This window comes from Clupea harengus, chromosome 5, assembly GCF_900700415.2.
Source record: "Clupea harengus chromosome 5, Ch_v2.0.2, whole genome shotgun sequence".
Lineage (NCBI taxonomy): Eukaryota > Metazoa > Chordata > Actinopteri > Clupeiformes > Clupeidae > Clupea > Clupea harengus.
The window spans coordinates 19,047,126-19,074,522 of NC_045156.1; the positions used below are offsets into that span (position 1 = coordinate 19,047,126).

Genomic DNA, 27,397 nt, shown 5'->3' on the forward strand with positions numbered 1-27,397 from the left:
AGCCATTGATATGAGACACGCACACACCCACTTGACATTTTTTTTTGCACAGTTTTTTTCTATTTCTGCTCATGCTGACAATGTTTACTGCTTTGAATGCAGCTCTTCATGAGCAGAGGGTGAACAAAGCTGCTACATGTTAAAATATATATATATATATTTACTATATTCATATTTAGATATATGTTTATGCTTGTCAAACTACACATTAATTAGATTGATATTGATGAAACAGCTAAAAAGGTATTGGCTACCAATTGACAGCATGTCAGTATTCGGAATTGGTTAATTTTACGCCGTGGGGGGCGGTGTTGATCATGTGACCTCGACATCTTCCTGTTTACCACTTGCACCGTGATCTAGTCCACTTCGATTGCAACACTCTTTACTGCAGTACTTTACTGCCAGCGGGGAATAACAAAGATTGTTTTCGTGTGACGACGAATAGCACCTAAACAAATATTTTAAGATTATTTTACTGCAGATGCTGGATTTTTTGGAATGAATACTTGACATTGAAAAACGTGACAAGGCCCGGGAATCCTCGGGGTTTCCTGAGTCGGTTGCCCAAGAATGGTCGGATTGAGCAGAAAGCCACTTCTTCCACCTTTAGTCTCATATAGTGTACCAGTTACCTTACATTGTACTGTGGATGTAGGTGGTTTGTTCGACGAAAACAAAACTTTATGTCCTAACAGGTGGTATGCTACAAAGTAGCAAGCCATAATTTTAACTAACGTTAGTCCTAAGAGCTAACGTTAAAGGAAGCATAATTTAGCTAGCCAACTCGCTAGCTTTCCTCGTAGAGCTCGCAAAGCAGTCCGCTCTCCACTTGCTTTCGAAGAAGCTGGTATTAGCTAGCCTAAAGGCTAGTTAATACAGTCAGGGTTTAAGGGTGACATATCGCCGTTGCCCTGAATTCGAGACGTATCCCTGGCTCCGGCCGCCTCAAGCGGGCAGTCAGGACGAAACTGGCCGGGAAGGGATGGCCTGGTGGGTCTTCCCGGCCTCAAGGAGCAGCGGTGTTTGACGGAGGGAGCGTTCGACTAGAAGCAACGGCGGGTCGCGGCGCGATGATGGCCGCTTCCCCATCGGTCGCTGGTTCCCTGAGTGCTTCGGGGATCAGCGGCCGCAAAAGCGAGGAGATTGCAGATCTGATAGATTTGTTTGCGAAGATGCAGTACAGAGCAAAGGAAGTCACTCCCAGGGTAAGATAGCTCGTTTGAGCTCATTGAGGTGCTGACCTATGATCTATCCCCCTGCTTGAAGTTGGAAACATACAGACGTGTAAAATACTTTATTAGGCTACATAAAATGGCCTAGCTTGAATACACCTGTCTGGTGTATTAACGTAACGTCACATGATGCACACTTGTCATAATTTTTTATACTATTGCAATTATTGCAACATCTTGTGTCTAACTTTTCCCATGCAAGTTTTTGGCGAAATTTGGATTTGACGCTTAAAACCATTGGCAGATTGTTGAAGTGTGTGAACCTTTCACAGGTGGACAGGATAGAGAAGCGTTGCCTGGAACTTTTTGGCAGAGACTACAAGTACAGTATCATCCACAATACCAACGGTGATGTTTGCGGCCACTATCCACGGCAGATAGTATTTCTGGAGTACGAGTGCACGGATCCTAATAAAGAACGGTAACTAGGTCACCAACTCTTGTGTTGAATGTACAAAGTACTGTATAGACACAAAAAGTTAATTTGTAACTTTCAGGGTAGCCAAGTTGACTACTAGGAAATGACAATACGTAATTTGTATTGTATGCGTTGGAATTATAAAAATTACTTACTATTATATTTAATATCTCATGACTTATAGTTGTTATCCCATTAAAGCATTGTTTCAGATTATTTCATAATTGAGTAGCATGCTGGTTTATTTGAGGCTGAATAGGGCCAGAGAGGATGTGATCAGTCACACCCGTCCACATGCACTCAAAGCTTCCATGTGCTAAGTTTGTTTAAGGAATTAAGAAAAAAAAGTGTGATACATGTTTCCCTGGTAGGCTTAATTTTCCAAACTCAGTATGTGCCATTCTCTGTGTTGCACTGATATACAAAAGCATTCTGCATGGTCTTCCTTTCCATGTAGTGTGGCGTTTAGTAAGCTTTGAAAGGGACTCTACATCTGTGTAAGTGTTCATTGATTTTTAATAACACTATACAAAATATTTCTGTGGATGTCTCTCCCTCTTGCTTTCAGGTTTGAAAGCGCCGTACAGATTAGTAAACTGCAGGATCTGGTGAATCGCAGTAAAATGGCTCGTTGCAGAGGGAGGTTTGTGTGCCCAGTCATCCTCTACAATGGCAAGGTAAGCACACTTCGCTGTGTGACCCTCACCAAGCTTTAAATCACATTACATTCACCTTTTAGTGAATTAGGCAGCACTTTAACTAGACTTGCTACACAGTGATGGTATTCATGTAAACAGTGTATGGTCTTATGACTGTGGTGTGTTGGTAGTACTAAGCTGCGTCTGCAGATTTGGGGGGGGGGGGGGGGCAGGGGGCGTGATGAGGATGGTCAGGCTGGAGGTTGTATTGACTCCAACAGTTCCTTCTTGAAGCTGTTCCCACATCCCTTGCTTAGTTACACTATAATTCAGTTCAATTCTTTTGATTGTTGTGGTGCACCTGGCCTCAACTGAGTGTAGTGTAAACATGAAAAAAATTGTCCTGTTTGAGAAGGTCTAGGTCCCGTACAGTAGCTTTTCCTTGTGTGTGTAAGCTTTTGTGTTTTTGCATTGCAGCACGTGTGTCGCTCGTCCACTCTAGCTGGCTGGGGGGAGTTATACGGACGCACCGGCTACAACTACATCTTCTCAGGTTAGTTCCTCCATCTCGTGCCGGCTGTGCCTGTCATCACACCAGAAGGCGGAATGGTTAATGACCCCGTCTCTCTCTCTCTCTCTCTCTCTCTCTCTCTCTCCCCCCCCCCCCCCCCCCCCCCCCCCTCTCAGGTGGCACAGATGACACGTGGGCAGAGTCCGAGGAAGTGCCCGAGGACGAGAGTGCTGGCAGGTGAGAGCCTCTTGCTTGATGTGGCCGCCCTTTGCAGTGGCAAGCAGCTGTGCCAGTTATGCATTGTGTACAACTCCACATTTGTTGCACTGGACTGCTTCCAGTGGTAAACTAGGTCATGGCATAAAGAAGCATTTCTGGTTTTGCTCACACTTTCATTCTTGCTTTTGTTTCCTTGTCTTTCTTGTCTCTCTCCTTTTCTCTTCATCCCTACTCTGTTACTTCTCTCTCTCTGCTCTCTCCCCCCCCCTCTCAGCAACGGAGACTCTCAGCTCTTTGATAAGGTGCGCGGCTCAGACATCAAGCTACTGCGCTATCTCTCAGTGCGCTACATCTGCGACCTTATGGTGGAGAACAAGAAGGTCAAGTTTGGCCTAAAGTGAGTCAGTGTGCCGTACTGCTAAATTCCAGCCGATTCCAGCCGGTGTTTTCTGCAATTCAGAAAAATAGCAATCCATGGATTGCAAGTCTCCACTATCATAGACAGGAGTCAACGGGAGATAAATATTTGATCTTAAATCCCCGTTACGTTCAAGCAGATCTTACTATCTACACCTTACTATCCAACCTGTAGTTAGATAGTAATGTCAGTCGCACGATATGCTGGGCCAGTGCAGAGTGATTTTAATGCTGACATCCGACATCGTTTAGTATTATGCCAGCATCCATTAGTAATATATGCACATGTACATTTGTAAGATATTAGGAATGCATTATATCTGTTTTTTAATTATTATTTGTAAATATGCAAGCATGATTTGTCATAACTGTAAGAAAGACTCCAACATTACCCTATAATAATTATTCTGTGTGTGTGTACACGCATGCTTCAAAGTCTATGTAGTACCTTGATGTCAGTCGTGGTTAATGTTGAACAGGAGGGTGTGCTAAGCCATTAGCCACGATTCTCACAGGGTTCTCTGCTCTTGCTCTGTGTCTCCAGCGTCACCTCCTCGGAGAAGGTGGATAAAGCCCAGCGCTATGCAGACTTCACTCTGCTCTCTGTGCCTTACCCAGGTGAGCCTTCAGCTGTTCCTCCAGCTCTCCCACCTCTCTCTCTCCTTCCTTTTGCCTCTCCTCCTTTTGCTTTATAATGTCAGTTCCCCTTCTTCTGCTCACACTGATATTCTCCCATGACTTCCTGGGAATGTTGAACCAGGAATACATTTTTACATTTCATAAGCTCTGCAGGTGCGTTGCTTGATTCAGACGCACAGGGGAGAATTTCCAGATATTGTGTAGCGTGATTTGACGCCTTGACTGAGATCGCTCTGTTTATTCAGGTTGTGAGTTCTTCAAGGAGTACAAAGATCGAGATTACACGGCGGAGGGACTGGTGTTCAACTGGAACCAGGTACAGCACCATCACTTCTTCCCATTCTGAAAGAAATTGGGGACTCCAATCATTGCTTTCATATATTTGGTTTATGGAATACCCTGAGTCCACTCGCATGGTTGGCTGAAATGCTGTGGCAGTCTGCTCCTATTCCTCCTGTCACCTCTGATTATGTTGAGTATTTAGATGAAGGCAGTAGGTGCTTATAGGCAAGACTGTGAGGTAACTGAAATTTAAACACATGTTAGTGGCCCACCAAACATGGATGATTGGAGACCATCATTGAAACAATCTGCTTAGTAATCCATACGGAGATATGCTCAGCAAATGGTAAATTATGGCTCATTATAATACATATTAAAATACATATAAAAAGATATATAAAAACGGCTCATTATAATACATTTTCTAAATATGTAAATGCCCACTGGACAGGTTGAAGATATTCAGGCCACGGAAAGTGGAGCATGGACTCTGTCCTAAGGAAGTTTTGCTTGTGGCCGCTGTCCAAAGGTGTCTTTTGTTTTTGCAGGACTTTGTGGACGCTCCTTTGACAATCCCTGCTCGCTTTACCAAGAATCTGAATATTGATTGGAGGGCATATCAGGTAATGGCAGTGCAATGATTCATTATTTCACTCCACACCGTGTTGATATGCTTTTCGGATACAAAGCCTTTTTCCGAACTGATGTTAGTTCTTATAATGTGTGTCTGTACGGAAGCCCTTTGTCATAGCCTAAAGGTTGTGTCACAGTGCCCTCTGCTGGGTGGAGAGGTGCCCATAGATGTATGCTCATGGTAAAACATGATGACCAAATATATTGGTCTGGTCTTGGGTTTGTACTTTCTATTCTATTCTCAGGCTATATTAAGTTTCTGCGAATGGATTAGAGCTTGAGATGATGCATCGGGGGCAATGATAAGAAGTATGAATCAAAATGTGCAGACCAAAAACGCTCTTGCTCGCTCTCTCGCTCGCTTGCTCTCTCTCTCGCTCTCTCTCTCTCTCTTTCTCTCTCTCTCTCTTTCTCTCTTTCTCTCTCTCTCTCTCTCTCTCTCTCTCTCTCTCTCTGTGATTGTCTGTCTGTCCCTCTTGTCAGTGTGCTAGGGGTGTTGGGTCTGGGTAGATGGGGGTGTATTGTATCAGTTTTGATTGATTATGGCTTGTGCAAACATTACTACGAATGTTTAATTTAAATGATGTATTAAAACGCTCTTGCGCTCTCTCTCTCTTATATTTTCTCTAGTCATGGGATCTGGTTGAACAGACTCAGAACTACCTGAAGCTGCTTATTCATATCATCAACAGTGATGGTGAGTCATGCGCCGCCCAAACACCCAAAGCCTGAGAATGCCCTGAGTACAGAGAATGATGTGCATGCACATTTCACTCTCACTTTACTTTATTATGCAGATACACACTGTGCGTTGGGTAACCTACGTTTGAAACGAGCTGTACAAACAGCTCCCATGCCTCGCTTTTAACACGAACTGGCATTGTAGACATTCAGTTACGGTCTGTGCACTCACAAGTCACAATGTTTATGATCCCCACTGTAATTCATCAACTAATGATCAACAAATGATTTCTGTACAATCAAGAACATTAGCGCGTATGGTGGCGTGTGCAGTGCTGCAGACATGCTGTTGTTGGCCATCTGTGCCTCATAAGGTCTGTGGTGGTGTGTTCTAGATGAAAGTGGTTTGCTGGTGCACTGCATATCCGGCTGGGACAGGACGCCTCTCTTCGTGTCCCTCTTGCGCCTCTCCCTCTGGGCGGTACGTCCTCGCACCTCTTGTCTCTCCTTGTCACTCAGTGTGTCTTGTTTTAGGGGAGTCCTTCTCACCCCCTGAGTGTCTCACTTTACCTACCTCTCTCTCTCTCCCTCCCCCTACCTTCCCTCCTTGACTTTAAAAAAAAAAAAAATCTTGCAGTACAGAGAGAACAACTGTGTCAAAGTGTTTATTATGTCAGTTCTGAGATTTGGCTAAATGAAGTAGAGCCAGCATACTGTTTACTTTTCAAATGATCACAGGCTACATTTTGTACGTTAGAATCTTCTGTCAGGTCACACACAAATATCACTTCAGAAACCCTCCCTGGCACCCTCCATACCTTCCTCTTTACTTGATAGGTTGTGTGGGAATATGTGGGGGTGTACCTTCAACTCCCCTCAAGGCTAATGATGTAAGGGATGTTAAGTTCTCATTGTTTAATGATCACAGGCTGTCGACCAATCATACAGTACTCAAACCTCCACCGTACTCTACGTGCTGCAACTGGCATGCAAATGTATTTTTAATCACTCTTGTAGAGGGTATCTCATGTCCTTCCCCACCATTGTGTTAAGTCTGTCGGCGTTGCCTAAGCAGGGTGACTACTGAAAGATGCATGCACAGAGCCATCTGAGAGTCAGTCAGTCAGAGAGCTGAGCCTCTGTTCCCTCTCTCTGGGCCAGTAAATGATGGATGAGTGACAGTGTTTTTACATGTTTTCCGCTCTTCTCTTCCCTGGCAGGACGGTGCCATTCACGCCACTCTGGAGCCAAGCGAAATCCTGTACCTGACCATTGCCTACGACTGGTTCCTCTTCGGGTAAGTAGCTCGCGCCACCCAACCTCACCCTCCCCTTGGTGCACGAGATGGAAAAAAGCTTTTCGGCAAGAGTGTAGCCTGGCTAGATTAATTCATGGAGTGTGACACTGCGTGGGAGTGAGACAGAACACTGAGAAGTCGGTTGTTTCTGGTGTGACCAAAAAGTGTGTTATTTATATATATATATATATATATATATATATATATATATATATATATATATCAAATGCATGAGTTTTTGCTGGTAGCCTGCAGGTTTGTACAGCCCCACTGGGACCATGTCTTTGCAACTTTGTCTGGGAGTGACTAGCTGTTGGTATGTCCGCCACGATATTCGCGGACTACCGTGAACATGGTGACGGCATTCCGGGGAGGGAAGATGAAGAGTGCGAACAGAGAGGAAAAGGGACCGAGCGAGTGAAGAGGTCTGTGGGGAAGGAAACAGAGAGATAGCAGGGTGTCATAGAGGCAGCGTAAAATGGGAGGAAAGAGAGAAAAGGAGGGAAGGGGGCCAGGCAGAGGAGAGGGAGTGCCTCTGGGATTTCTCCTTTCATAATTACAGCTGTGTATCTTTCTAAGTTTAACTCATCAAACAGAGATCGCCCTGCCAGAGAAGACGAGTAATTATGCTGCCAAACTCCCGGGACTACGACCAGCAGGGAGGGGAAAAAAGGCGACGGAGAGTGAGAGAAATTGAGGGAATATATGTGAATGATTTTCACACCGATCGGAATTGCTTTGGCAGAAAAGAAGCAGAATATCCATCATTAATAATTGAATACTGCCAAATAATTCTTTGTGAAGGATTTTAATTATTGATCCAGGCCTTTCTCAGTCTCAGTCATTTCGTGAAAATGAGGATTCTGCTGGTTTGTGTTAAATTAGGGACCGCCTTTGTGGTATACCAATGCACCAATGTAGCCCAGTGTCCTACATTTTCTTGTGAGGGTTACTTAAAAGCCTTTTATGTCTCTCTTGTACTGAATTTACATGCTTAGAATAGAAGGCTTACTGCCAAAGAGCAAAGGTGTAGTAGTGTTGAACTCGGAGGACTCGGGTGGTTGCTGGTCTTCCACCCAACTAACATGGAGCACACATGTAAACTTGTTTATTTAATTGGTGAGCAGTTCTATAATGAAAGCCTGTAACCTGTGAATCAGGTCTATTATGAAAACGGAGATCCACACTTGGTTAAGCAGGAGTACTGATTGTGTAGTCAATAGGACTCTGAAAACCCCTCATCACATGGTTCTAAGAACTTTTAAGTGTTCTTATAATGGAGATTATTCAGATCGTCAATTTCAACAGCGAGTCAACACAAGCAGGTTGTATCTTGAGAGTGTAGGGTGTATTTAAATACATATCAGACAGATGTTTAACATAGAATTCAGTTTTCTGATGTATACGTTTATAGTCAGCTGGTAATTTATGCTAAGCAGGTAATTTGTGGGTATGAGATGCTTGAGGTTATTGAGTGGATTTCTCCATCCAGTTAATGTGAAGTTCTTTCTTCTCTTTCAACCTTTCCCACAGTCACATGCTGCCTGATCGACTCTCCAAAGGGGAGGAGGTGAGTAGAAGTAGACATTTTCAGCTCTTAATTTACAAGCTCTTCATGTACAAGTTTCAAAACGCTTCACAGCACTCTTGCTGCCTAGGCTCTGTGATGGGCTATATTCTGTCATGTGTTGGGTTTTAAACCCTGCCGTAGCCATGACCTCCGGCAGTCACTCTGACCTGTGGATACTCCCGTCTTTTGGAATGTTTGTTGGATATGTCCTAGGGGGCAGTGTTTCATAATTTATGGGGGCTCACCCACGAGGGAAAATATGGTTTTATTTTATTGATGTGTTTCTCTCCTGTTTCTTTCTCTCCCCTCACATTTCACGGCAGATTTTCTTTTTTTGCTTCAATTTTTTGAAGCACATTGTCTCTGAGAAGTTCTCGGCCGTAAAAAAACAGAGGTGGGTGCCTTACGTTGGCTTGTTCTTTCAACGTGAGTGTGGAAACACATTATATTGCAGTAGCTAGATCACAAAACAGAATTTGTGCATATCCTGCCATGTCCCCCTCATTTTCACATTATTAACATTTACTTACAAAATGTCATGTTATGTTGCAAAATTGTCATGTGCATGCTATAAACTGTGTAGATACTAATAGCAAGCCAAACTCGAATGGACTTCTTTGGCATGCATATTGTATTAAAGCCCTGTCTCCCTTGAAGCGCTTGAAGATTCTGCATTACCAGTCAGAATATTTAGATCACACACTGTGTAAAGCTCAGCGTCTTCCTCATGGTTAAGAAATAACATTCTTTATGGGAGGTATGCTTTGGAGAGGGTCACCAGACACTTACTCATACACAGTTATGCACGCACACACACACACTCATGCGCGCGCACTCACTCACTCAGTGACTTCGTAGAAATGGTGTGAAGAATTCATGAGGACATGTCTTTCTTGTTAGTGGCCACCCTCTTTCGAGTGTTTGGTTTTCAACAGTAGAGGTCAGGCCAGCCCTGTGCTCCCTTGCTTAAGGAAGTTACACAGACTACCGCAGTATGACCCCCACTGTGTCCAGCAGGGGCTGGAAAAATAGTTATTTATTTAATGGCTCCTTTTGAATGACTGCCTTTCCCTTTGTATTCCTTTATGCCCATGCTCTCTCCTCACTTACTCCCCCCCCCCCCCCCTCTTCTCAACCCCCACGGTTGCTGTTTCTCTCCTCTTCCGCCATTTGTCCATCTGGCTCCACGGTGACGTGATTGGCTCGGCAGAAGAAAAAACTCTCACTTCAAAGACACTGATTTCACCATGGATGACCTCTGCCAACTCAGTAAGTTGCGTTTGTTATGTCTGTATGTGTTGCGTTTGTTATGTCTGTATGTGTTGCGTTTGTTATGTCTGTATGTGTTGCGTTTGTTATGTCTGTATGTGTTGCGTTTGTTATGTGTTGCGTTTGTTAGGTCGCAGTCAGGAGTTGCCTAGTCTACTTGGCGTGTCATTTATTTCTCAGCTTGCAGAATAGCCAAATCTCTAAAACTTGAGCAGTATTAGAGTGTGGATCACCATTTTAAACCTGCATATCATGGTTTGAAACGTTAGATGCACTTCTTCATTTCTTTTACGATTTTTTTTTTTCTCCATTGGAATTAAATATGTAACGCCTAACATCAAATGCAACTTGTAGCTTGAGCATCTATTGTTGCTTGTATATTGCAGCAGAGTTCTGTTTTGATCCACAACAGCAGATGTCCGGACAACTTTTCAGTCATTCATAAGTTGTAGGCTCCCAGCTTCAGAGAAGGGCGCTCATAAATGTTGGATCTAAGCATGCCTTGAGGCTCTGATTCACTGCTGTTCTCCCTCATCTCTCTGCCTGTCTCATTTCTCGGCCTCTGTCCCCACCTCACCGCTTCCTCCCTCTAGAGTCCCGAGACCGGGGCAGCGTCACCAGCCTCAGTAGTGACTTCTCTCTGATCACTGAGGACACCCCGGCAGCGGCGGCGGCAGCAGCAGCAGCGGCTGCAGGATCCAGTCTGGCCAACGAGGCTATGGACCACTTCTCCACCCCACCACAGCCCTGTAGTGGGTAAGTCCAGCACCCAGTCCCCCCCCACAGGTGTCTGACCGAAGCCAGGTGAAGGCTGGGACAAGTGAAAGGCTCGTGTAGGGGTCTCCGGTCCTGTGCAGGCGCCTTAGTGCTTTATGCTGTGCTTTACAGGCAGCCCCTTTTGCAGTCTGGCTCAGAGGAGATTATCTGTGTTCCTCTGTGTTTGGCCATGGAGTGATGCTGGTGGATGGCACGTGGGCAGCCTTTTAATCGCCTCTTTCTGTTCTCAGGAGGAAACCCATGATGTCGTCACCTCAGACGGTGATCTGGAACCGCCCGCACCTGCAAGAGGAGAGGCTACCTCATCCACTCTCGGAGGGCAAGTCCTCCAGCTCCTCCTCCTCCAACCAATCAGAGCAGGGCTTCACTCGCAGCGGGAGCAGCCCATTGGCTGTGCCAGGAAGAAGGTCAGTCAGTCCACATACACGGGGATTGGGAGTGTAATTGGGTTGACATTGAAGGGGTAGTGCTGTTTTCTGAAATAAAGGAGTCCAGTTGCATCATCATACAAAGTTAATTAACATGTAGGACAACGTCCTCGTTTTAAAGATGGCATGCTTTAGCTTAAGCAGGCTGTAGAAGTCTTGATTGTCCTCTTGTTTGGCAGCATTGAGCTATGAGCATGAATGTGAACTCAACTCAAAATCACTAACCAAAATAAGTGCCCCAGGGGCACCGCTACACCTTTGGCTGCCATAGTGATGCCAAATTGCAAGGTGGCTTGACAGATATGTATCGCATCCTCCTCTGTTCTCTACACGCATTACTGCAGAAGAGTTGTCTGGCACGAGTCTGTCCTGGCATCTGTGTGTCTTCCTCTCTCTCTAGTTCCGGCTCTTTGACCGCATCAGTGTGTCTTGTGATGGGTTGTGTGTCTGGTTGGTAACCCACGCCCCTGTTTGTGGCCATTCATTATCAGCTGTTGTCTTGTCAACGGGGCAGGGACCGCATAGGCTGTGTGTGTTCCTGTTCTGTCGAGGATTTAGGCTGTAGGAGGTTCGTTTATGACTGGGGATGAACTGCGCTGTAGTGCTATAGAGTTTTATGATGTTTTGCTTTTTTGTGTGTGTGTGTGTGTGTCTGTTTCCCTGTCAGTGAGTGTTCAGTGCTGCTTTCGCAGTACACCTGTCCTGTGTGTGTGTGTGTGCCTGTGTGTGTGTGTCTGTGTGTGTGTGTGTTTGAACACCTCACAAAGGGCTGCATTTGTGTGCATGCATGTTCTTGCATATCGCAAGGAAAGCTCTGGAATATCACTAACCATCTTTCACTCGCCGCAATTTGATGTTGATTAGCCTCGGCACTCCAAGCCATTATCAGTACGGAGCGGGGCTTAATGGCTCTATCTGCATAAAGCCTGCGCTGCATTCTCTGGTTCCTCAGGCCCCTGGAGGACCAGACAGGCGGCACGGTTTACAGCCAGGACCTGTTTTAGTTTGTGGGGGTTTTGTCTCAGAGGTGGAAGCCCTCTCGCTGACCTCTCTGCCCTGCTGCGTAGCCCGAGACTGACTGTCCCCTCACCCATGACCTCTCCCTCAACCTTGACCCTTTGGGTGTCTGCTCTTTCTTTTCTTTTTTTCTTTTCCTTTCTTTTGTTCTCCCCCCCTCACTGTCCCTCTGTCACACTCTCACCTTTGCCGCTGTCTGTTCATTACTCTCATTTTCTGGCGCTCTCTCTTTATCTTTGTGTCTCTTTCTGTTGGCTGTCCTCATCTTTTTCTTGACTCGCTCCTATTTCTTTTTGATTCCTCGTATCTTTCTGTGCATCTCTCTCTATGTGTCTCCCTCCCACTTTCTTTCTCTCTTTCTTTCTTTCTATTTCTTTCTCTCTCTTTCTTTCTCTCCCTCATTCTTTCTTTTTGTTTTTTCTTTCTTTCTTTCTTTCTTTCTTTCTTTCTATGGCTCTTCCTTGCTGTCCCTGCCCGTCTCTCCCTGGCTCTGTCTCTGAGCAGGTCTATGGCGGAGTATGCGCGCTCAGGCTCCTCCCTCTCCACTGACTACGGCAGCTGGCAGATCGTGTCGGGCTGCGGTAGTATCCACGACCATGGCCCCCTCCAGGCCGAGTCGCCCTTGCCCTTCAGCTTCCAGGACGAGGGACCCAGCGGCCGCATGTGAGTGTAAAGCCCTCCCCACGTCCCACTCCCCGTGCGCCACTAACCTTTTAACCTTTGACCTCTAACCCTCACCCATCCCACGCCATCCCCGAACTTGGTCCAAGTCGCCCATTCACCTCACCCAGCAGCACAGGCATGGAGGCAGTGAGAGGGCTGCTCTGGAGCATGCAAGGGAACATATTTCACTCAGTCCATATATATATATATGTGCGTGCGTGCGTGCGTGCGTGCGTGCGCGTGTGTGTGTGTGTGTGTGTGTGTGCGCGCGCCCATGTCCATGTGTGTGGTTAGTGTGTTTGTTTGACCAGTTGGTGTCAGTTTGCAGTTTTTGTGTGGTTGCTGTGTGTGTGTGTTTGTTTGTGTGTGTGTTTGATTAGCTAGACAGCTGTGTGGATGATTTTGTCTTTTTGTCTTTGTCTTATTTTTTTTTTTTTTATTCAATGTTGGACGGCTACCAGCAGATTTAAAAGGGCTTTGGTTGTATTAGCATGAATACCAAAGGCATTAAAATACTTTTTATCAAATGCAAAATAATAATACTTTTGAAATACTCTCCTTTCAGATACTAACTAGCCAAGTTCACTCATCAGGCTGGATCTGTGTATTAGACATTACTTGCCAATCTAAAGGTTTATCTGCATATATTGCATTAAAGGTCATTAAACAGTATCTTTAACGTCCAGGCAAAGGAATGATTGTAGACAAAAACAATGTACTGGTTGATGTAGGGGGAAGCTGATGGTCTGGGTACTTTTTGGGTACCGTGGTCCTTTAACCTCTCCTGCTTTCATGTAATAACAGCCGCTGTGCTTGCCCCAGAAAAAAATACAATTGTTTGTGAATGGCAGGGCTGTAGGACAACACAGACAATTACCCAGCTCTCTCCCTCTGTTTCTCTCTGTCTCTCTCTCTCTGTCTCTCTCTCTCTCTCTCTCTCACTCCATCTGTCTGTCTTTCTGACTCAATGGCTTCTGGTTACCAATTCATTTTTCAGCATCAGAGGCGGATTATAAATGGCAGGGTGTTTTGCGCCTTTCTCTCCATATTTCTGTTGTCCGCCGTTAGAGGAATTTCCCTTTCTGCTCGAACGGGCTGCTAAATGGAGAGCGTCTGGAGACCTGAGTGTGCGACTGGTCTGTGCAAATAGGAGCTATCCATCTTTATTAAGGGCACAGAAGAGAGGGGGGGGAACATATGGGGAGGCGCAGAACCTGAGAAAATGCTAGTAGATTGTGTCGATTGTTTCGCACACCATGTCTCTGTGCAATGCTGCTCACATTAAAGGAGTTCTGGTTTTGTTTTTCACTCCCCTTCTTTCTTATTGTCATACTTTCTTTCCATTCTCTCTCTCTTCCTTCCTTTTTCGCTCTCTCTCTGTCCACCTGCCCTTTCTAACCATATTGCCTGGGTCTGTTGCCCTCGCCACACTCTTTTTAGCGCCTCCGCCTCCACATTTTACCCTTTGTTCACTGGGCTCGCTGCACCACATACTGTGCCCTTTGCTTCTGGACACACATCTCTCACCGTCGATCACCTTTTTTTTTCTCTCTCAATCTCTCCAGCACCGTCTGCCTCCATCTCTCTTTGTCTCTCTCTTTCACCCCTCTCCCTAACTCACTCTGTCTCCATTTGCTTCTCTCTCTCTCTAACTCTCTGTCCCCCTCTCTCTCTCGCTAACTAACTAACTCTCCGTTTCTCACTGCAGTGAATATGTGCCGGAGCGGCAGGCTCGTCTGGAGGCGGTGAGGGAGGTGTTCCTGGCAGCGTACAGCTCCACCGTGGGGCTCAAGTCCACGGCCCCCAGCCCGTCGGGCGCCATCTCAGGGCTCCTGGAGCAGTTTGCCCGCGGGGTGGGACTCCGCGGCACCAACACCATCATCTGATCGACAGAGACCCCCAACGGTTAACCCTCTCCAGTCTGGGCCTTTTAACATAGCAACTCAAGCACCTCAAACCTCCACACCCCAAAATCTCCCCTGAGACCCCCTGACCTCTGTGCACCCGCCACCCTCACACAATACCTCTACTTATCCCCCAGAGTATAGTCCTCTAACTAAGTGTGTGTACATGCATACAGACCAACTGTAGCGGTCCTGTCCAGACCCCCCTTGTTGTCTTCTTCACTTCCACTGAGTCTCTCACACACACACATCTCCCCCTCCTCCCCAACTGCTGGACATGGTGTGTGCGTGTCAGACGGGGTGGATTGACTCGAAGACTGTTTTGAAGGAGCGAGTACTCAAATGCTGTTTTTGTCATCAACTGTTGGAAGACAAAAGAGAAATAAGTGCCAAACCATAAACACCGGGGGGGGGGGGGCTGTATTTCTTTTATTATTCTTTTGTTTTTATATTTTGATTTTATTTTTTTATTTTTAAATGTGGCAGTGCAGACCCTTTTTGTTTTGTTTTAAGTTGAGTCTGTTCCAGCTCTGTTTTTTCTTCTGTTTTCTTTTTCTCCATGTTGCACATTTTCTAGTTGAAGCACAGAGCTGGCAGGTGGGGTTTGTGGGTGGTGGGGTTGGATCATTGGGGCTTTTACAATGTTACATCCAGCCAGAGTATCAAAAAGGGAAGCTCTTTTTTGTCTTAGCACTATACTTCCATATATTAAAAAAAAAAGAATAGAACAAACTGCATAGCATTAACATGAAGAATGGGATGATGCTCTTACCTGATATCTTTGCCACAATGCCTTCAGGTCTCCAAACGGTCCTGATAATTTGACAGTAACCTGTCACCAAGCTGCACATATATAGCTGACATTGAAGATTTCGGTGTGAATATCAAAATTTGTCATCCCACTTTATGAACTCCTTTACCCCTTAATTTGCTTTGTGGTGCTCTATAGTCTTTGGTTGGGGCCAAGGGTTTCAGCTGCCGTCTGTTTAATAGTAAGGATTTAGTGTAGAGAACACTGTTCAACAAGGGCAGCGTTTGAAAATGTTTTCTTCCCTTCAGGAAAAACGGTTGAGAGTTTACGTGAGAACTTTGTATTTCCTCTAGTAAGGGATGAGCAAATCTCAGATGCTGCTATTGAGACTGTAGACCATGCCCTTAGGGTGGGGTGAAGCTGCAACTGAACTCTGCAGTTCCTACTTGACTTCAGCCTTCAAGCCATTAGCTATTTTGCTAGCCAAGCCCCTCGTCATGCCGCTTGTTGTTTCTTAAAGACACAGCACCTCATGATCACCTCTGTCTCTGTGTGTATGTTAGTGCTGCTAATGTACCACACATGCATTATGCATTACAAAAACAAACAAAAAAAAACATGCAGTTTCAGTGATCACGCAGATGAACTAATTCACCTTTCAGGTTTAGTTCGCATGGCCATGTCAGATTATTTTCTAAAGCCGTTCTGTGTTACTTTTCTGCTGATGCCTTCATATTGATAGTTCTGTTTCTGTTTGAAATAAAAGAATGTCCAGAGCAAGTGCTTGCCTTGCATATTATGGACAGAGAGCCATTTAAGATCGGTCTTCTTGGCAGTTGAAGTACACCGGTTGCCTTGACAACGGGTTTGTTCTAGTTGGCCTATTTCTATTACTGAAACCATTTCCAGCAGGACACTACAGGTGGTGATCAGGTCCCTCAGCTATAAGCGTCCATTTGTATTTTTCACACCATAGCACTGAACCCCAGTCACTTTGGTCATACAAGGCACCAATGCTGTTTTTTTGTGATGGAAGAGGCATACATGATGGTTGTGAGTTTTTTTTGCTACTTTCAGAAGTGTAATGGATGACTGAAGGACAGCAAGTAGGTTAGATCAGTCATCTTTATTATTTCTGATACTATAATGCCAAACTGTTTCTAACAGCTTCTGTACCTCAGGATAATTTGTTGTGCCTTTTCCTTTAGTGACGCTAACTGTTCTTAGTAAGGACAGACGGCAACTGCTTTTCTACTACATCTGGCAGTTCTTACAGTTTGCCACAGTCCAGACATGTTGCTTACCTACAAACACACAGACCTCCGTTTTGTCCCACATGATCATGGTTCTCTTTTTACTTTAACCAAATCTCTTCTTGCAGTTCAATTAATACTGATAAGAAGAAAGAAAGGTTAAGGACCTCAGTCACCAGGGTGATCCTGAAAGGTGCGTGTGTGCGTGCGTGGGCTTGGTTGTGTCTTTGAGAGACTTCCTGTAGTCTGCATTTGTTATCTTTGATTTGTCTACTTTCACCCACGAACATTTTTGTTTTTGTTCCTACCCAGAATGAAGAATCTGGAAATAAATGTCTCTTATTAGCAGTTCGTAACACTGCATACAACTGATTGGCATATTATCTGAAATGATAAGAACGTTAAACTTCCAAGATGCCCCTGTAGTTAACTGTAAGGTTTTGAACATTCACCCTCCATTTGATCCACTTATCACTGATATGTCAATCAAGGCAATTCATTGTCTAACTTAAGCTCAGGATGAAATTAAAATGCCAAGTGTTATATCCTTTTTGTTCTAATCTTTTCGCATTTTGCACCGCTTAATTGTTATTTATTCAGAATATACCTTTTCAATCCTCATTTTGGTTCATTTACGTGAGTTGGCATATCCAAGATCTCTCCAAATCTTCAGTATCCGAAAGCCCATTTAAATCTAGCTGAGATTGTTTCTTTTGTGGTGGAAAGGGGAAAAGGAATGAGCTCTGTTGGTGGTTGACACTGACACGGTAAAGGAAGTGAATGGGCTCCTTTGAATTACCGGGACTGTGGTTGAAGGACTTCATGTTACTTATATCAGTTTTGCATGTGCTTCTCGCATTACTTGTCACAACCTTAGCAATTTGACAAAGCTGCAGTTAATTCTTAGATGGATGTGTCCCCCGTTACCTTTTAATCTTTTATTTTGTTTGTTTCACTGAAATGCTGCATTGCACTCATTGTCCTTACAAAACTATTTTTTAAGTTTTTTTTTTTCCTTTCTTTGTATAGGTGATTTTAATTTTATCAATTCTTTATTTTAATATTTTCTTTGAATTGTTGCAAGAGATGTGTAGGCTACAGCAAAGAGTATGTGATTTTTTTTTTTCAGGTGGACGTTCTCAATAAAAGAGACACAAATCAAATGCAGAGTGTGTTTTATTATGTGTTTAGCCTACTGATTGCAGTGTGTCAAATGCACTGATACTCGTTGATTGATTGTATGACAATTGGTTAAAATTACACTCCGCGATTCTGGTGTCAACAGCCAATCAAATTACACCCCTCCCTTCCGTACTCCTGGAGCAACGTGTGGATTGATTGGCTTTCGGTTCGAGCCACTGTGTTTCGTTTTCCATTGACAGAGCTAGGACTGCGTAGCCTACGAACACCGTAGATATCTGAGCTGAGTCACAGAACGGAGGACCACAAGAGACAATTTGCTGAATTAGACAAAAAGTTTTAGACACTATTGGTTTAGAAAGCGTGGATAGTAGCCAACCTCTTAAATTGTTTTAAATCTACAATCCTTTGTCTTTGTCTCCTTATTGAGTTACAACAATTAAAAAAAACAAAAAAAACAGCAGTACTGTTCATATTTAATATTCGTAGTACGCTCAGACCATCAGGGGAAGGCTTCAATTACAGAGCAGATTTCACCCCGTGCCCTGTGTTAATTATGGCTTTATAAGGCTTATCAATTGTAGTTACACACAGGAGTATAAAACCCCAAAATGTTATTTTTAATTACATTTGTTATCTTCAGTCATATCTTCTAAATCTTTTCTGTTTGTTGGCTTAACTTGTTAAACATCATGTTCAGCCACTCGGCAATTTTTTTTTTTTTTAATTTTAGATGTATTATTTCCGTGTAATCCACCCTAATTGTAGGCTGCACTAAATTAAGAACTGCGGGTCTGGAATTGTGCCCCCCTCTGCAAGAAAGTCTGACCAGGAGCTTTTCTTTGATTCTATCGCCACCTGCCGATAGGGCCAGAGTATAGCGGGGGAAGAAACTGAACTGCTGCCGCTCGTCTAGAAAAGGCGCGCTACACACGCCCGCTACGATGTCTGAACTCGCCCCGCGCGCAAGACGCGACACATGGAACGCATCGAGAGTCGAGAGAGAAACACACCGCCCAGGTATTCCGCTCGCGCTCAGAACTCGTCAGAGGGCGTTCGTTACCGACAGTGATCAATGTCGCTATATTCATTTTTTAAATAAAAGCCAGTTTTAAACGAAACCTGATCGAACAGCTGTGGCTGAATAAGTGAAAACTTAAGGTAACTGTGACAGATAAAGCCATAGCACAGGATGGCTTCAATTGGGGAATTCGACCCTCTTCACTCCACCGTGCCAGCAACTAAGATTGAAGTTACGGTATCCTGCAGGTAAGCCCTATATTCTGATTTTATTCATCATATAAATAACGATATATTGCATAGTGTTAAAGTGTGTTAAAATGGTAAAATGACAAGTGCACAGTCAATATGTGAAGATTGTTTATCCTCGCCCTTAAATACCACTGCTTTTCTGCCTCAAATGCTGACTATCGGCGTTTTCACATCGATTTGCTCTGAATAAATATATGTTTTTAAGTTCAGCTGAATACTGAAATACTCCCTTAGCGGTTTGGGAGTAGAAAGTATTTTGGTGCGCTGCCATCCCTCGCAGTGAATTTGCATGAGATGTAGGTGTGAAGAAGTGAGAGGGGGCACTTCCAACGGAGCCTGTAGAGTCCATGAGAGCCTCGAGCGCGACTCACAAACAACCGTGTCTCTAATGTTTGTATTAAGGTGAATTAGCTGTTTACTATATAAATAATAGTGCAAAGGTCAAGAGTCATTATCTTTCACCTCGCAAACAAAAACTATAATAAGAGCAAAAGTCCGTTGGTAAATTATGAGTTTGTGATTCTGTGCACATTTATTTCACAGATACAAAATAAAGGGGTAGCCATAACGGTTTCACAGGTTTTGGGCATTAGTTTCGGATTTACCAGAGAATTGCTGAAAAATAACAGAATGTCTGTTACCCCTCAAGAAACAGTATGCAGATAACTGATTTCACCATTCTCACTGAAGAAGTAGTCTACACCTGGATCATATTGTCAAATTTTCTTCCAGTAATGACCAAAACTGGTGCGAGTGATCTAAATACACCTGAGGCTGTGGCGTTGTGTTGTGTTGCTAGTGTGATGTGACCCACAACATGTGTGGCAGGCCCTCAGAGAGGTCACAGCAAGGGGCATTGACACCCCTGACAGATTGAGGTCGGATGGATTCTCCCCAGAAACCAACCATGGCAACACGGATTCAGATTTGTGTGTAAGAGAAAGGGGGTCTGTATGTGTGTGTGTTTGTGTTTTGGGTTTTCGGTCTATGTGGTGAGAATGTGTTCCATCACTGAAGACAACCAGTAACATAAATATATTATCAAGCAAACTAAATAAATTGGCTCGCTGGGCTACGAAGCCTCCCACTGAAATTAATCATTGGACAAAAAATAACACTACCAGCATATGTATTTTTTTCGTATTTTTTTTTTTTTACAATTACTTTTGTAATTCTGGTGATGGTGAACAAAAGGATAACATTACCAGAATGCAAGAGAGCCACTCATTCAATCCTCATTCTCCCCACACTATCTACCAATCATGACTGACCTTGTATTCTCTCTAACCTCTTCTCCCCTCTAACTGTAACTCCACAGTTTGCTGTCAGTATTTTTTTGGGGGGTAAAAATCTCAGTTAAAACATGTTATATGATGTCAACTTGTGGAATAATCCTGTATTCCCGTGAATGTTCTATTATTGCTCTGACTCAACACTCTGTCAAGCAAGTAATTTTCTGCCATTTCCTGACCCCTTTATTTCATTATAACTACTACATTCTGTACCGAATTCAGCATAAAAGCTGTATTGGGATATTTCCTAGAATAGGACTGGAAGCCTGGAACACAAAAGTGTAATGATTAAGTCTGCATTTCATGGACCTCAGGCACCACAGACCAAATACATGTGTTTATGATTGTATATGTTGTATATGTATGTAGTGCCAAGGGAAATTGGACCTATAAGGGTTCTCTCTCTTTACACACACACACACACACACACACACACACACACCTGTATAAATACACAGAAAAAAAACACTTGTATCAATGTCAGCAAAAAACAAACCGTCAAAAACATTTCACTTAGGAGATCCTTTTGCCTGAGGATGCCTTTGAAACCTTGATGCCTTGAGAGAGATTTCTCTAGCGTCTCTCCCCATGCCCGTCACTGTGGGGCTTTGCCCAGGGAAGCGTGTGTCTGTCATACAGCCTCGAGCCATGCCAGCTTGCAGCCAAGCCCACAGAGAGGAGGTGGAATTGTTTACTCACCCCAGTTCTCTCTCTCTCCTCTCTTTTCTCTGTCTTTCCCTTCTCATTTTTTCTTTGTCTCTCTTTCAGTCTCTTATTCTTCAACACACTCATCAACACATCTCCTTGCATCTTTCATTACTGGTGACTGGTGTGTGTGTGTGTGTGTGTGTGTGTGTGTGTGTGTGTGTGTGTGTGTGTGTATTTGGGGAGTTGCCTTACTCTTACATAACACCTAAGTGTTTTCCTGGTGTTTCCCGTAGGAGAGAGCAGAGTGTAGCAGCCACATGATAAGTCATAGTACACTAATGGATGCATGTTAAATACTTGCATCTCACATGTTAGTGTTGTGGATCCTCGTTCCTAACAGTTCCACTGTCAAGCTCTCTCCCGTACCCACAGAGCTGGAGAAGCACACGGATCTGTGCAGAAATACTCCAGTCCCCCTCCAGTAATGTGTTCACCCCTGGGAGAAGGGGAGGGCTGCTGTTTGTTCTGCAGGGGTTCCTCCCTGTACCGTACCTCAAGGCATCACCCCCTTCTCCACCACCTCCCCTGGTGTGGCTGTCAATCTAGGCTTTCTGACTTGACCCCCCCCCCCCCCCCCCCCCCAACCCACCGGATGGCATTTAAAATGGTCTTTGCTGGAAATGCATAGGATTATGTGTTAGATGTGTAAGATCTACCCAAGACCATTTTGATTTAGGAGAATCCTCTTTTTGAAAATGTTACTTCTACTTGAAACTATCATTTCCCACCCTGATATAACATGGTCTGTTACAGAGTAGAAAAGGTCATTGTGAAATGAATCGATGTGCTCCTATTTAATCCATGTCTTTTTAAAATGGCATTTTAATCTATCCAATGTTGCCATTCTGACAGCTTCACTATCAATTGATGAGTTTGATCAATATATTGATTGTACTCCAGCTAAAGATCATGACTTCTTCTTCTTTGTCGATACCTCATTTCATTCGTTGATCTTCTTTGTACAGGAATCTGTTGGACATGGACACATTCTCCAAATCAGATCCTGGTAGGTGCCCTTTTAATTAGCATTTGAGATTCTCTCTCTCTCTCTCTTTCCCTCTTTCTCTGTCTGTCTCTTTGTGTCTGCCATTCTGTTCTTAATTCACATTCTGTGTGTCCTGTGCACATCCACACACAGCAAAGCCAAGACAGGGCAGAGGTTCTTATCACCACCCCGTCTCTGACCCCCATCAGTCACAGGTTACCAATGCGTGTTTGTAGGGATGGGAGGTTCCTCATCAGTGAGGGGCTCCTCATCAGCCCCCTGCATTTTGATTTGATTGACTTGTTCCCTCTCCCGCCCGCTCTCTCTCCGGCTCCTATGAGCGAGTGCGGCCCTGACGCCGGCCAGGCTGATGAGTGAGGGGGTGAATCAGTGCGGAGCGGTGGGGAAGTCAATACTCGTGCTGATTGAGGGTGTCTCTCCGCTCGCTGAAAAGTACTGCCCCGAGTGACATTACAGGCCATGATTTCAGCTAATGACCTCTAAGAGGAGGGGAGCATAATGAAGGAGGAGGACTTGAAAACGTAGAGTCTTGACTGGCTTGTCAGTGGATAGAAGAGATTTCTAATTTGTATTTACAAATTAGGTTGTGTGTGTTTGTGTGTCTAGTCTGTGTGTGTGTGTGTGTGTGTGTGTGTGTGGAGATGTGTGCCTGCGTGTTTTTTTAGTTTTGTGCGGTTGTGTTGGAAACTGTGTTTGGGGAAATGTTACTTTGTATTTTTCTGAAACTCTGTGTGGCAGGCCTTCTCTAATATTGCAATCTGGACGTGTGATGAAACTTTTATCAGATGCCTTTTGAAGTGCTCATGCTGGTGTGTGTGCATGCGTTGATGCGTGTGTGTGAGAAGAGGCTCTGTCTGAAGTTTGTTTTGTGCATGCTGTATTCAAATTTCATATGCTGTGTTTATGTGTGTGTGTGTGTGTGTGTTGGTGTGAAATGTTCATGGCTGTCAACTGATGTGTGTTGAATTACATTTGCGTGGTGAGTTGTCTGATGTTGCTATCGCTCTCTCTCTCTCTTTTGCTCTCTCTGTGTGTGTGTGTGTGTGTGTGTGTGTGTGTGTGTGTGTGTGTGTGTGTGTGTGTGTGTGTGTGTGTGTGTATGAGTGAGTGAGATTTGTGCCCAGAATTGTCTGAGCATATTTGTTAGACGTTCTGTTTCTTTGGTTTCTGTTTCTTCTGGCAGATGTTGCTGCTCTAGATCTGAGCTCTAACACATGTGACCTCTGCTGTTGTGAGAGATGCCGAGGGTTAGTGGAGTGGAAAAGGCTGTCTTCCCTTGAAGTTTTGTAGATCACTGTAGTATATAACAACATGCTGATACATTATTACTTAACCATCCCTTGAGTAGCTCATGGCTGCCTCTTGTGTGCTGGATAACATGTGAACATACCAAGCCACCATAACATCGCTAAATGATCTCAAAGAATTTTTGCAATTTAATTAATCGTTGAAAGGATATGAGCATCGATATCCTGCCAGGAAAATTGAGAGTGACACAGTTGAAACTAAAAACAAGAAACTCAAATGGTTTTTAGTGTGACACAACAGGAATAGGAGTGGTTGAATCAGTACAAGCACACAAATACCACCATTCCCAAGCGCCCAAGTGAGCATTACTGGAAGGTCACCTTTTTGATCAGGAGAACATGGCCATGCTGAGAAGGGACAACTAGTTACATACTCATTAGGACTCACTGTTGCATATACTGTAGAACAAAATTCAATTTAGCATTTGCCATTTTCATATCTGAATGTGCCCCATTTCCATTTGCAGTAAAATGAAAGACATAAACGTTTTATTTTTGTGGTAAATATATAGTGTGTGAAATAAAATTTTCTTTGGAATAGCTGCTGCTATTTCATAGCACATTCTTTCAGTGCTGCCATGTGTGTGTGTGAATATGCGTATGTATGCCAATATGTGTGCGTTCTTGTCTCTCTCTCTCTCTCTCTTTGTGTGTGTGTGTGTGTGTGTGTGTGTGTGTTAGATCTGCTGCTTCGCTCCCAATGTCATTTTACACAAAAGTAATTAATGTTCTCCCCAGTCTACGTGTCTGATAGGAGCCCAATTAAGCAGACACTTTCATTACTGTATCTGCATGGCCAGCCTCTTCCCTTCGGTTGGAAAAATACACGCAATCCCCTCTTTAATCACAAGTGTTCATTAAGACTAGTTAAAGCACCAGATATTATTCCTTTAACATCACTGAAGTTAAAAATATCTGTTGTCTTTGGAAATGATGTAACTGTTATAAAAACAGTCAGTAGTGTGCAATTTAATTTTGTCTCTTTTGTAAGAGAGGTGTGATGATTAACTTTTTAATCTCATATAATAAATGACCACACTTAGGATGGCATATCAAAATGGATGATATGGAGGAATACTGTACCACTTGTACTAACATGTGATCATAATCATTTTTATCCTTATCAGTTTCAGGGGACCACTGATATGATATTAGGTGTAGTAGCTTAAAAGAACAGCCCTACTTTCTGCCCTCTAACCAAAAAAGGAGACGTCTTTTTAGATTGTCTTTTCTTATGTGATATGGTCTTGCTTTCCTGACTCTTGTGTCTATGCTTTTATGTATATTATGCCTATCCATCGGTGATGTCACATGGCCAGTGCCATCCCTGTTAGATCCTGCGTGCCACTATATGCTGAAGGTCATTATAAGGTTGTTTTGGACAATAGGAGAGCTGTGGCAGCTTAAGTAGAGTGACATACTAGTACCAGTCTCCTTGACAGCCATGTGGAAGAGGGAGAACACCTGGCGCAATGCACTAATTGCAAGCTCTACCCTTGGGCCATCTGATGCTGGGTGTATATTGACATCTTCGCTGGCACATGCTTCATAAATAGGCTGGAGTCTCTCACCACAGGAGGCCTAGATCAGTGCCATGGCCTATTGGACTGACTCCCCCCTCCCAATCAGAGATTAGCTCTGCAGCCCTTGGCTCCACAGAGGGTTTTGGGGGCCGGGGGGCACCACAGGTCCAGAGAGTGGGCTTGGGGGCAGGAGAGGGTGGGGTGCAAAATAATGATCGGGGACGGAGGGGGAGTTCCTGACATCAAAACCAGACCAGAAGGGCTGGAAAGAGGATCCCTGCATATGTCCTTTAATGTCCATCCTACCCCCCCATCCTCTCTGCCGCTACACCCTGTGTGGGCATGAAGCCGCAGATAAAGAAGGGATTTGAGAGTGGGGGCTGGGGCTGATGGGGATGTGCTGCTGCAGCACAGGAACAGATTCAGGAAAACTCGCATGCTGCCTGATCAGGGAGGTGGACTGCCTCCAATTTACGAATCAGTACAAATCTTGGTGTCTGCTTGCAGGGGAATTTGAGAGAGTCTCTGCACACTGCCTGTGGGCTACCTGGAGTCTGCCTTGTGGGGGTCTGTCTGGATCCAGCGTACAGATGATGAAATCCCTGATTAAGACTTGCACTCTATTTGTTTTTTCCCCCTCTTTCCTTTCTTTTATTATCTCTGACCCTTGTGTGTCTTCTCCGCTACTGTGAACAAGGAGTGGCAAGGCCCTTTGGCAGTGTAATACCAGTCTACTTCAGTACAAGCCGACCACCAAACAAGCTGATTGGACAGGCTCATTCACCAGAGCGCAGCCATTGGCTGTTGTATTAAAAGTCACCTCACTACCAGTCGTTCCCCATAAAGGATGCAATCTCTCTCTGTGACTTAAGAATCACTTAGTCGCCTTGACCCAAACCTCACTGGAAAGCCCCCCCCCCACACACACACACACCCCCCCTTCCCTCCCCCTTTTCCCACTTCACCTTTCATCCATCTCTGCGTTTATTAATTTAGCTTGGCCCTGTTTTCTATTTCCTTTGAAGAGGCGCGGGAAGACGAGCTCCGGAGAGAGGGCCCCAGTCTCAGTTTTCATGCTCTGTTGCCTCTGTCCCCCTGGCACTGGCATTATGATGATTGGTTTCTCGACTGGTTTCGCCTCTGGCTTTGATGTGACACAGCCGTGAGGTTTGGGAAGGAGAAAAGAGGAGAGGAGAGAAGGGGGAAGAGGAGTTTGAGTAGACAGATGATGGGGAAGAGGGGGAAACCTGGTAAACACCAACTGTAGAAAGCAGCAGGAGACAGGCAGTAGAGAGGTGAGGTTGGTAGTGGAAGCCTGACTTGATGGTAATGGTGATAACATGGAAGTGAGGGTGATAGGGTGCGTCTTACATCTTGAGCCACCTTCAGTTCTCAGCATCATTCCTTAAAGCAGCATTATGGAGTTTTGGTCTAAAACTAGCGAGCTACCTTCCTAAGAAGCATCAAATACCTTTGCAAACACCACCAACAGCCCAGCTGGCCATATAATGTGTGTGCCCATATGCCATAGAAATTCATTTGAAGATGATATCAAAAGCTCATGTAAAAGTACCTCAAAAAGTGGCCAAATGTTGCGTAGTGTTGCTTTAAGACAAAATAATGTTATTCCTTAGACTAATCAATCTGATCTCTGCCAACCTGCGCTTTGCATCATCAAGTGAAACAGCTTCTGATAAATAAACTAGGCTAAAGAAAATTAAAGAAGTCCATTAGAGTTAACATCTACAGGCTAGGTGTTTATATAGTTAAGATAATAAAAAAATCCCACAAAATGTAAGAACAGCTTCTGCTGTGTATATAATCAAAATACATCAGTTAGAAAGCTAGCTAGCTTTTATCAGTGGCAATTGTGCTGTTGTTTGTGTTTGGAAAGCATCTTATCTAAGATAGAGATACAGTGTTATGTTGATTTTATGTATGATTCCCCCCATACGCAAAACAAACTTCTTAGTCTCTTTGAATCACTGTATTTCCATTAATTTCCACTATAATTTACAATTCTCTCTTTCTCTGCCTCTATAGTTCTCTCAGCAGATTTGCTCGATCTCAATGTTGAAGAGCCTAACTATGTTTTCCTCTCTATCCCCACCCCCTCTCTTTAGTCGTGGTGCTGTACGTCCAGGGCATCGGGACCAAAGAGTGGAGAGAGGTAAGTGAGACGATGTCTCCTGTGATCCCACCAGCTGGGTGAGCTTGGACCAATTTATTAGTGAGCTTCTCAAGTGCTACCAGAATGAAGCAGAAATGTCCAGGGCTGATGGGATTGATTTCATTCATCTGATTAGGAGATGAAGAAAGTTCAATCAGGCTCACAGGTTTCCTTCCTGTTCTTCTTCTTCTTCCTCTTGTTCCAAATCATTATAGTCTTCTTTTTCTCTGTTCTCTTTTTTTCTCTGTCTTTCAGTCAATTATCGAGCACATTGTGTTAATTCGTGCTTCGCAGAACTATCAAAGAGTCACAGTGGCTTACCAAGTAGGGGGTCAAACATAAACACCAACAGCACAGCACGTGTCCGTCAACCCTTC

The 27,397-nt window shown here is 44.3% G+C and overlaps 2 protein-coding genes across 3 annotated transcripts in view; both read left to right on the plus strand.

Annotated features, from left to right (window-relative positions):
- The first annotated feature begins 298 nt into the window (after positions 1–298).
- mtmr14 (myotubularin related protein 14) lies at positions 299–17,765 on the plus strand. Of its 2 annotated transcripts, XM_012829406.3 has the most exons (19): positions 299–1,208; positions 1,508–1,656; positions 2,222–2,330; positions 2,769–2,844; positions 2,979–3,039; positions 3,296–3,418; positions 3,983–4,056; positions 4,323–4,393; positions 4,908–4,982; positions 5,623–5,689; positions 6,069–6,154; positions 6,894–6,970; positions 8,504–8,540; positions 8,864–8,934; positions 9,751–9,809; positions 10,403–10,565; positions 10,817–10,993; positions 12,536–12,694; positions 14,403–17,765. In XM_012829406.3, the coding sequence occupies exons 1-19, from the start codon at positions 1,074–1,076 to the stop codon at positions 14,578–14,580; spliced, it is 1,947 nt and encodes a 648-aa protein (XP_012684860.2). In that variant the 5' UTR covers positions 299–1,073; the 3' UTR covers positions 14,581–17,765. The 2 variants fall into 2 exon arrangements, with proteins under 2 accessions (XP_012684860.2, XP_031423858.1); XM_031567998.2 differs by lacking the exon at positions 12,536–12,694.
- A 656-nt stretch (positions 17,766–18,421) lies between these two features.
- LOC105901820 (copine-9) overlaps positions 18,422–27,397 on the plus strand; it is a 70,135-nt gene continuing 61,159 nt past the window's right edge. Inside the window, exons 1-3 of the mRNA XM_012829317.3 lie at positions 18,422–19,011; positions 21,980–22,020; positions 26,974–27,020. Of these exons, the coding sequence (XP_012684771.1) occupies positions 18,935–19,011; positions 21,980–22,020; positions 26,974–27,020 (165 nt within the window). The 5' untranslated portion in view covers positions 18,422–18,934. The remainder of the gene's footprint in view (positions 19,012–21,979; positions 22,021–26,973; positions 27,021–27,397) is intronic.

Excerpts from the sequence above, each read along its gene's own strand:
- mtmr14 (XM_012829406.3), top strand. The coding sequence starts at position 1,074 with ATGATGGCCGCTTCCCCATCGGTCGCTGGTTCCCTGAGTGCTTCGGGG. Across the intron at positions 3,419-3,982 it reads AAGGTCAAGTTTGGCCTAAA|CGTCACCTCCTCGGAGAAGG; the intron begins GTGAGTCAGTGT and ends CTGTGTCTCCAG. Across the intron at positions 4,983-5,622 it reads TTGATTGGAGGGCATATCAG|TCATGGGATCTGGTTGAACA; the intron begins GTAATGGCAGTG and ends TATTTTCTCTAG.